The 10763-nt window shown below is 50.0% G+C and overlaps 1 protein-coding gene across 1 annotated transcript in view; it reads right to left on the bottom strand.

The window, feature by feature from the left end:
* Positions 1-1645: 1645 nt before the first annotated feature.
* Positions 1646-10763, bottom strand: part of LOC136936612 (uncharacterized) — a 14540-nt gene continuing 5422 nt past the window's right edge. The window contains exons 6-10 of the mRNA XM_067230220.1: positions 6802-6971; positions 4334-4451; positions 3499-3606; positions 2440-2589; positions 1646-1723 (exon numbers count right to left, since the gene is read on the bottom strand). Of these exons, the coding sequence (XP_067086321.1) occupies positions 1646-1723; positions 2440-2589; positions 3499-3606; positions 4334-4451; positions 6802-6971 (624 nt within the window). The remainder of the gene's footprint in view (positions 1724-2439; positions 2590-3498; positions 3607-4333; positions 4452-6801; positions 6972-10763) is intronic.

Raw genomic sequence — 10763 nt, 5'->3', positions numbered from 1 at the left:
AGGGTTTCACCTCGGTCTCGCGTCTCACGACAGCCCGGTGAAGCTAAGGTAGAGGGTGCGGACCTTTTGTGCCGATCACAAGGGGGTCGGGAGGTGGTGCGGTGTGATTACCACAACAAAGAGGCGGACGAGGAGACGAGCGCGGTGGAGGAACCCTCCAGAAGGGCTCCATCCCCACCTCCGTCTGCCTCGTTCGCTCTTCACTGTCACCGCCCCGGCCGTTTACAGCTCGTCTTCTGGAACACCCGGGACCTGTCTGAGAGCCCTTTGACGCTAATACCGTCTCCCTTAATAGTGTGGATATGCTTGGGCTTGCAAAGGCTGTGATGTGTATTCGAGCGGACAGATGTGATGCTATACCCGTGGTCTGACTTCAGGCTTCCCATGAGCCTCGGCGGTTAACTAATCTAAAATAAACAATCACCAGGAGGTCCTTCGCCTCCCAGAGTCTCTGGGTCTTAACACTCATCCTGAGCTGCGTTGGAGGATGTCTGAATACTTCCTGTACCCAGGCCAGGAGCGTGATGACACCAGCGGGGAGAGAGACCGAGCCACGAGGGGAGGATGTCTGGTTCTGTTTATTTGCATGCATTTCTCTCTCTCTCTCTCTCTCTCTCTCTCTCTGTCTCTCTCTCTCATTCCCTCTCCATCCACGTCCTCCCTCCCGGCTGCTGCTGGCCCGGGTCTGCTCTACGTCCCCCGATCCCTCCTGTCAGAGAGTGTGGCGTCCACGGAGCCGGCTCTGTCCAGGCTGACTTCACGGAGCGCAGACCGACAGCTGAGCCCCAAGGCCAGCCAGACCCCTGGTGGTCACCACGCCACCTCCCTCCCTCCCTCACCACGCCACCTCCCTCCCTCCCTCACCACGCCACCTCCCCTCACCTCCCCTCCCTCCCTCACCACGCCACCTCCCTCCCTCACCACGCCACCTCCCCTCCCCTCCCTCCCTCACCACGCCACCTCCCTCCCTCCCCACCCCACTCTCCCCTTTTACCCTCGTTGCCCTCTGAGTGGGTGGGTGAGGGCTGTTCCACTGTGTCTCTCTCTGCTTGGGAAGGGAGCAGAGTTCCAATGTCTCCGTTCAGACACTGCATATGTGTATCGTATACTGCGTGTTGTGCGTTAAGCCTGCAGAAGCTGCGCGTCTCTCTTGAGTTGATGCAGGCTAAATGGACGATTCCTCATTCCTCCTTTGTCTGTCTCAACAGACCCGCTTTAAGCCCTGATTTCCCAGGCCTGTCTCGTCTGAGCTGCCTGTGGGGTCTAATTATGGATGGCTGTGTTGCCACGATTAGTCCAAGATGAAAGTGCATCACATTTCAGAGCTTTGTCCTCAGAGGAGGGGAGGGGAGGGGAGGAGGGCAGGGTAGATATCCCTCTGTTCTCTCTGAGCTGCTTGGTCTGGTGTCACCCACACATGCCAGCCTGTGCGGCTAATTACCTCCACACAGACAAAAAGAGCCGGAACATTCTGGACTTCTCAGTCATCAGTCGTCTCCGTCTCTTCCTGGTCTTCTTTCCTGCCTGCGTAATGTGCCCGTAATTACTGAAACATCGTTTCTCCTGAGGTCAGAGGTCGGCGCTGTTTCTCCAGCCTCTGGTCTTCCCCTGGACCCTCCCACCAGGGCTGGTCTGAGGTCAGAGGTCAGCACCGTTTCTCCTGGCATGGGGAGGAGGTAAGGCAGCTGGTCGCGTTGGCCAATGAGTTTAATAACCGTTCCATCTGAGGGGGAGGGGCTGAGAGGGGACACAGTCCCTAGTGTGACATCTCTGATGGGGTGGGAGGGGAGCCGATTTGCTGATGGTGTCGCTCTCGACAACAACGGAATTCCCTTGTGTCCTCACAGCAGATTTTCCAGCCATTTTGAGGATGAGATGATTTCGCTCAATTATGCCAGAAATGAGCTCAGCTACCCCTAATTAAATCCACACAGACACACACCCACACACAGAAATTTACATTTACATTTGGTCATTTAGCAGACGCTCTTATCCAGAGCGACTTACAGTAAGTACAGGGACATTCCCCCCGAAGCAAGTAGGGTGAAGTGCCTTGCCCAAGGACACAACGTCATTTTGCACAGCTGGGAATCGAACTGACAACCTTCAGATTACTAGCCCGACTCCCTCACCGCTCAGCCATCTGACTCCCTGTGCGAAATGTGCGTTTACACACAAACGCACTGTGACCAGGCGGAGGAGACCAGGCACAGCCAGTAGAAGGGTAAGACCGTGAGGGAATTTATTTAACCAACTTAGGCACAAAGAAAACAGAACAAGCTCTCGGTTGAAGGCTGTCTTAGTGTCTGCTGGCAGGACCCACCTCTGGGTTCAGTTTGGTTCTCTCCAGAGGGGGGAACACCTGGTGTGGGCTTCTGCCTCTCCTGCCTCGCTGCCTCGCTGACCACACACACAGACACCTTCACGTGTCTCTCCTACCTCGTCCCTCATATGGCTGTCCTTCCAGTCCTCTTCAGCTCCCCTGATGAGGACTCCCTCTCGGGGTGCTTCCTCGCCAGGGGAAACCAGCTGCGCTCGTCTGGGCGCCTCGCTGACATCCTCGCTGACCTCGTTGACCTCCTCGCTGACCTCCTCCGGACACAGCAGTTACACACACTCTTGAAGCCGATCTCTGTTCCCAGGCAATGCTTGGTCTGACTTTTTATCACACATTTTCATGCAGTGTAAAGTATCTTACTGTAATATCGTATTTGCATCAAAACAGAGCGGTATTCGTTATCCATATGACAAAGTCAATTGGATTTAGGAAATCCAGTGACCTGAGTATGGCTTTAATGTTGTGCCAGCTGTTTTTCTACGCAGAAGAAGCAATAATCAGAATGAGTCATGAGAGTGTTTACCAGAGAGTTGAGAAGATTATAGGTATTTATGGCAGTTTGGCTGGCAATATATTTCTGTCTCTCATTGTGTATGTCAAGAGGAGCAGAAAAAGTTCAGTTTCCACCTTTTCTCTCTCTCTCTCTCTCTCTCTCTCTCTCTCTCTCTCTCTCTCTCTCTCTCTCTCTCTCTCTCTCTCTCTCTCTCTATCTATCTCTCTCTGTGTGTGTCTTTCCCTGTCCCTCTCTCTCTCTCTCTCTCTCTCTCTCTCTCTCTCTCGATCGACTAGTTGTTCTCTAAAACATCTGGCAGTGAATCGTGTTTTGACATCAATGTTCCTGCCTGGGTGACATTTACCGTGAGTAATTTGTCTTCAGAAGGGCCTCTCTGTACCAGAAGGGAACTGTTGAACGCTGAGGATTCTCTGAAGCGATCTCATACATACAGTCACACATTGATTTACGTCTGAAACAACATGCAGTCTTGCATGCAGTTGTTCTCTTTCTCTCTCTCTCTTTCTCTCTTTCTCTCTCTCTCTCTCTCTCTCTCTCTCTCTCTCTCTCTCTCTCTCTCTCTCTCTCTCTCTCTCTCTCTCTCTCTCTCTCTCTCTCCCTCCATCTGCTTTCCTTCTGGGCCTGTCTCCTTTCTCACTCCACTCACGTCCAGCTCCACCCCTCTGACAACAGTGGGGAGGCTGCTGAAGGCTAGCCAATCAGAGCCGAGGTCACAGATATCTGGACTGGATCCCAACAGAGCACTCTGGTGGACCTGGTGGAGGATTGGAAGCCATCTGGATCTTAGTGGACCGGTGCCACCCAGATCCTACATCTCCGTGGACTCAAGGCTTTCTGGTCCTCCAATCTTAGAAGACCAGAAGACCTGTGCCTCTAGTCTTATTAGCCTAATGTCTCCATTGGCCATCCTACATGTGTTTGTTCACCTTCCACAGGCCTGTAGACAGAGTCACTGTCCCATTCTACCTGGGTCACTCTCGTATTCTGTCTGGTGGCTGTCATATTCTGTCTGGGTTCATGTAATATTCTGCGCAGGAAACTGCAATATTCTGGATCCAGTAATGACGTGCTGTCAGGCCGCACATCGGAGATTCTCTATACCTCAAGAGGCTCTCCGCTCTGCATCAACAGATCTATAATTCTACGGGCCCACCCTGGAGAGCTGTGCCCTGAGTGGGACTGAATAATTCACTTGAACCAGCCTAGATCCCTCTACCCTGCCGCACGGTGAGTGCTCAGGACATCACTGAATGTCATGGAGACTTATCACGGTGTTGCCGTGACGTTTCGTTCTGATTCACGAACGCAATATCCACTGTTTAATGTATGTGCTGCACTGGTATGATCCTCAACATGAATAACAACATCGTGGGTTTTGGTGAAACCCAGGAATTCAGATGTTTCATGAATCTCTGGAGGAAAGGGGGAAGTGAAGAACGCGAAGCATTGCAGGCAGCCAGCAGAGTGATCGTCTCGGATACCTGAGCCTCGAGTCTCGATGGTCGTGCTTCATCACAGTTTCGACTCGGCTCTCGGTCCTCGCCGCGTTTTGACTCTGTGCTGTCGGCAGCCAAACAGCCCTCCCCACTTTCCTGTTTCCTGCAGCAGAGAAGAGGGAGGGAGGGAGGGAGGGAGAAAGATAGGAGGGGAGGGGAGGGAGAGAGAGAGAGGGAGGGAGGGAGTCTAAACAAGAGCGAGACAAAAGACAGTGAGAAAGAGAGAGCAAAAGTGGAGAGGAAAAGGGAGACTGATAATTCCTACATTTCCATCTCAGTACAATGTGAGGGATTCATTTTGCACAATTCAATCTCATTGTTGGAGCTCTTTTAGGTTTCGACCATGGTTTGACAAACCCCAAAAAAGTTATCTGGAGTGTTAGACAATAATCATCTTCGCTAAAAGGAATCGGCAGATAATCAGGATCACCAACTGTGTGTAAGAGTCCTCCTGTGATCTTAAGTCTGAGACCTACATGGTCAGGGTATGTCTGGTGAGAATATCTCCGGACCAGGGGTTAAGATCCAGCAGGAACCTTCTGCTCTCCTCCACAACTTGTATGATAATTAAGCCAGGAATTCAACTTAATCACCATGATCGGACCTCATTTGTGGAGCAGGGGAAGGAAACAGAGACAAACATCTAAACAGATCGAAGAACGGGGTTAGATGTCCAAGTAGGAACACGCACATAACTGAACAACTTCTCATGGTAGGTACACACGGAGGTCTTTGGGTCTCCAGGAGACACACACACACACACACACACACACACACACCAACACGGCCTTGCTGAGCCTATCCATGGCCTGGAAAATATCATTATATCCAGGGAGGCTACAGTAAGTGCCCTGTAATGTCTCTTTTGAAAGGTGGAGCGTGCTTTGAGATATCCCTCCGTGCATCCCCCTCCCAACTCACCATGAGGCCCCCACAGCGCTAAGCAGGGCTCATCGCTCTCGGCTCCATCAAGTGGAAAATTACTTTGTGATGCGAATATTATCTTCGGCTTCTTCTCTGGCAACAACGGGCTCACCTTTGGTCATGTATATCCCCGAAACTCAGATTGATTGTGTATGTGTCTGTCTGTGTGTGTGTGTGTCTCTGTGTGTGTGTGTGTGCTCCTTTTAGTGGTTGCGATTGGATGTGCATCGTTAGTGTGTGTGATGTGTGTGTGTGCGCGCGTGTTAGGTGTGCGCGCGCGCCCGTGTGTGTTTGTGAGGGCGGATCTCTGGGCACAATTAAGACGGCTGCCCAATGTGTCACCCTCACTGCAGTCTACATAACGCTGAAAAGGTCACCCTCATCCACCTCTGCTAATCAAACAGCTATTAGTATGCAAAATGTAAATAGGAGAAGCACAGAGGTCATCACCTCCCTGTCACAACCCCTTAATTCAACCACTTTGTCATTTCGGGGGAAAAGAGGCTTTTATTTTGATTGGACATTTCTGTGCGGAAAGAAACAACTGCTCCACAGGTAATTACACCTTTAGACATCTCGCTCCGTCATCGGAATATTTGATCAACTCAGCTCTGAGGCGCGAAAAGACTCGCTGCAGTCGCGCTGAACCTGTCGTGCGATCGCCATGCCGTGTTTGTGTGCAGGTTTCATCCCAACATGTGCGACCGTGATTAAATCCAGATGCCCGACCCCGTTCCCCCGCGGCACACCCAGGTGTGCATGCGCCCGAGTGCTAGAGTGGCTCTGGCGAATCGTTTTCCTTCGTCGTGTGCATTTGTTCCATCCTGGGTTAAGGTTCTGACAGTCCTGGAACAGTCAGTCTCTATGGCTTTCAGTCTGCCTTCCTTTCAGGGCCATGGTGTCTCTCCCTCTCTCTCCATCTCTCCCTCTCTCCCTCTCTCCCTCTCTCTCTCCCTCTCTCCCTCTCTGCCCCTCTCTCTCTCTCTCCCTCCCTCTCTCTCTCTCTTTCCCTCTCCCTCTCTCTCTCTCTCTCTCCCTACCATTAGAGGCCTGCGCTGCTCTCAGCCCTTGAGAGGAGAACGTCGGTCATTACCATCACACTGGGCTCTCGGCCCCCCGCACACAAAGACTTGGCTGTTCATTGTTCCGGGGCTCACCCTCCCTCCTTCATTCACGAGAGGGGGGAGAAGGAGGGGGCGAGGGAGACGCGGCGAACAAGAGAGACGAGAGGAGAGGAAGAGTTGGGACGTTAAAGAGGTAGGTGTGGGGCTGCGGGGGTGTAGGGGAGGAGGAGGGGAGCAAAGGGTTAAATATGAGGCAGGAGAATCGCCGCCACGCCGTCCGCTTGTCCTCCCTCTCCCCTCCACCCTCCTCCCGCTCTCCCCTCCACCCTCTCCCATCCACCCTCTCCCCTCCTCCCTCCCGCTCTCCCCTCCACCCTCTCCAAGTCAAGTCAGTCCTTATTCCCCAACGCTCCGTCCTCCAAGATGAAGGAAAACAATGGCGCGGTTTCTTCAAAGCAGACAGACCTGGTCAGAGCGTCCCGTCCCCTGGGGTCAGAGCAGAGCAGCTTGAACACCGTCTCCAGGAGCAGAGCTGGTGGGGCTCCCACGTCTGCCAGGGGGACCCCCCCTGGAACAATCACACGTTGGTTTGCTTTTCCATTAGCTTCCGTGTCGACAGGCGTGACCCTCATCAACTGAATCGGAGGGGAAACCAGTGAAACTCTCTGCGCCCTGCCCACCTGCGGAAAACTAACTACCTGTTTTGGGGAGCGGAGATAGCTTAAGTGTGTGTCTGTGTGTGTGTGTGTGTCTGTGTATGTGTGGAAAAGACAGGGACATACGGAAATCAAACAGCACGCAAACTGTCGACAGCAGATGACACGCTTGTACAAGTAGGGAAGGAATGCGGTCTGGAACTGCTCTTGGCACCATTGCTCTCCTACCAGACAGACATTTTGTCACCTCCCCTTCGCAGACTGGGAAGGAGGCACTGTCAAGACCCAGTGTTTAATAGGCTGTCTGCAAGCAGAGGTTTAGACACACACAGGCACAGCCTCGATGGACTTGGACCTGTAATTCATCTTCATTTTAATTGGGGACATTTTGTGTTCGGTGGTCCTCCACGTTAATAAACCAAGGGCCCACAGCAGTTTCGGATGAAAACATATTAATGCAGTCCAGACCAGGTGTTGGGGGGGGGGGGGGGGGGGTGTGTTTGTGTGTGTGGTGTAGGTGGTGGTGGGTGGGGAACACAGCAACACAATAGCCCAGGGGAGACTCTGAAAGATGTGGAGATAAATGAAGAAAAAGAACCAATCTAACGATGAGTTAGGCTGAGAAGGGGAGAACGTGATTGTGAGAGACTTTTAAGGAGAAGATTTTTGAAAAGTTTGCCCTGCTAAGATGCTATTCCACCAGGCCCGCCCTGCTCTCCGAAGAGGCGGGTATTGAATATCGACGGTGTGTCAGGCTCTACTTGGACTCTGGCTAGGCGAAAGGTTAGTTTTCTGGTCGAGTTATTGATGCAGAGTATGCACAGGGCTGTTCCCTCTCCTTCCCCCCTCCCTCAGCTGTGGGTCTGTGGACCGTCTGGGCACCGTGAGGGGTAGGGCAGCGCACAAAGACCCAGCTGCCTCCACAAATGCTGGATCTGTTTGAGAAAAAACACCAAGCGTGGGTTCCATGCTGGTAAATTGATTCCTTTTTGGGTGTTGATAAAAATGTTGTAGTTTTTTTTGGTCTTGCGTTCACTGGAACGGTTTAGATGAAAAAACACATGGAAGAAGTGTCTTCTTTTCTTCAATGGTGTGAAATGAATGTTTCTGTGTTCGAGTTTTGATGAAGCCATGAATTGCAAGATTTATTTCGCAAACGTATTCCAAACTGAAAAAAAGAAAGTGCCTATTTAAATGGTTGTCTGTTATTGATGCATATACATTTGTGTGTGTGTGTGTCTGTGTGAGTCAGAGCTAGTGCACCTGGCGTGAATCTCTCTGCTTTGAGGGACATTAATGAAAATGGAAGGCTTTGACTGTCTCTTATCAGCAAGAGCAGTCCACAGCACTCACACACACACACATACACACACACCCACACACAGAGAGAGGCAGCAAGTAGACAATCTCAAACAGCCACAGCTAGCCTCTCCTCTCTCCACACACGACACCTGGCAACCTAGCTAGCCTTCCTGCAGTGTGTTCTGGAAGCATACCCTACCAGTTAGGAGCTCCCACACCTTTCGAAAACAGACAGGAATTTCCTTCATGTTTGCTCAGTCTTAGCTCAGAGAGAGCGAGAGAGGGAGAGAAAGAGAGCGCGAGAGAGGGAGAGAGAGAGAGAGAGGGGGAGAGGAGGGGGAGAGAGAGAGAGAGAGAGAGAGAGAGAGGGGGGGGGGGGAGAGAGAGGGGGAGGGAGAGGGGAGAGAGAAAGAGAACAACTGCATGCAAGACTGCATGTTGTTTCAGACGTAAATCAACGTGTGACTGTATGTATGAGATCGCTTCAGAGAATCCTCAGCGTTCAACAGTTCCCTTCTGGTACAGAGAGGCCCTTCTGAAGACAAATTACTCACGGTAAATGTCACCCAGGCAGGAACATTGACGTCAAAACGCGATCACTGCCAGATGTTTTGGAGAACAACTAGTCAATATGTACACTGCAGCGGTTAGTGTGCAAAGGAGCTGATCCATCCATCATCTCTTTATTTAGACAACTAGAGGTATGCGAAACGTGTCCAAGTTTGACTCTTTTGAAAAGGCAGGGCTGTGTGTGCCTGGGTTGGAATATAAGACACAAACAAACACACACAATAGGCGAGCAACGAGTTCTTCTTGACAAACTTGTTCTAGATCTCACCTGTATGGAATCCGATCAATCTTGCTTGGTATTGACAAAAACGTTTAGTGATACATTTGTGCTCAACTCAGCAGACCTGACTTCATTGGAATATGTGCCTTGAGCACACACCACATATTCCAATGAAAATCCTCTTTTAACTTCCTGTCAGCTGAGAATAAAATGAGCAAAAAGAGTAGGGCAGTCACCTCGCAATGCATTCTGGGATGTTTCTTTAGCAAACTCAAGGAAGACACTGAACAGAAAAATGTATTAATTTAAATAGGACATCTTCCTGTAAAAAACGGTGCTTGAAGCACAACACTGGAACAAAATAGTCGAGTAAAACGTGATTTATTATCCTTTGAAAATATTTTCCCACATCTGACCACAGTTTTTAAAAGTATCAGAGATTCACCAAAAAAGAGGTATCCCAATGCCCTGGATTATACTGTGTAAAGGTTGCAGTCTAAATGTAGCACACAGCCATATCAACATAACAGAAGGTGAGTCTTATTTCCAAGAGGAAAAAAGACACAAGAAATTGAATGATCAAAGTACAACTACTTCAGAGTACTCTTATCTGTGTGTATTTCAAAGGTATCAAAAGTTTTTTTTGGAACTTGAATACAAACAGGCACTACAGAACAAGATCTCAGGGGAGATGCAAAATGAAATATAATTGGATGGCGTGTCCAACTGCCGTGACGCACAGACAGCTAACATCAATATTATCATGTTTCAAATAGATATTACACTTTTAATTTTAGACATCCGCTTCACGACAAATACATCTTACCAAGCCTGTAAATGGATCATGACCCACTAATCAAAACACTGATCTGACATAAATATGTGAGAGATGAGAGCGGGAAACCTAACAGGTAAAACCGATGATAAATAAAGATGTGTCGTTAGCATAATGTTGCCTGGAAACAGTGTTCTATTTTTTCTCCCATTCGTCCAACAATCTGAAACATCACGCCCCACAGAGAGGGCTGAAACAGCAACTGCCCTCTTTTCAAAAATAGATTTGCTTTTTTTTTTCATCAATCCCTCCCTCCCTCCCGTTGATTTGAAGCTATCAGTTCCAGGCTTGTACCTCCCACAATGCCGTGCTTTCATTTGCACAGAGTTCCCTCAGCCTCCTAATTGCACACTTAATTGGGTCCTGGGAATTTAATGAGAGATTTTAATATATTTCATCTTGAACAGCAGGCCCAGCAGCTAGCATTAACCTGGCACTCGGCTGGTCTTGAACACTCTCATCTGTTCAAGATTGAAGCCTCGATACGGGTTTTATCGTGACATGGGAAAACACAGGAAAAGATTACCCTAAGACCAAGGGGCTAAGAAGGATGAAAATGTAAGCTGGCAGTGTGCTGCATCCATGGTCAAAAACAACCCTTCAGGTTTTATGTATGAGCGAAACCCTTGCAGGTGTCTCATTGGCTGCTGGGTTGAAGAATAAACATGTTTGGGTGAAATTCCAACCTCAGTTCCACCTCTACATCACCTAACCAGGCAATTAGAAAACAATCAGTGGTGCTTTGGGATCCCAGCGCTACCAGTTTCACACCTGCTAGCGTCACCACACAGATTATATAACACCTTCTCCAAAGTCTTCTACTGTCACACTAGAACCACCCATC

This window comes from Osmerus mordax, chromosome 27 (assembly GCF_038355195.1).
Source record: "Osmerus mordax isolate fOsmMor3 chromosome 27, fOsmMor3.pri, whole genome shotgun sequence".
Lineage (NCBI taxonomy): Eukaryota > Metazoa > Chordata > Actinopteri > Osmeriformes > Osmeridae > Osmerus > Osmerus mordax.
The sequence above is the reverse complement of the archived record's forward strand: the minus strand, read 5'-3'. Positions and strand labels throughout refer to the sequence as shown.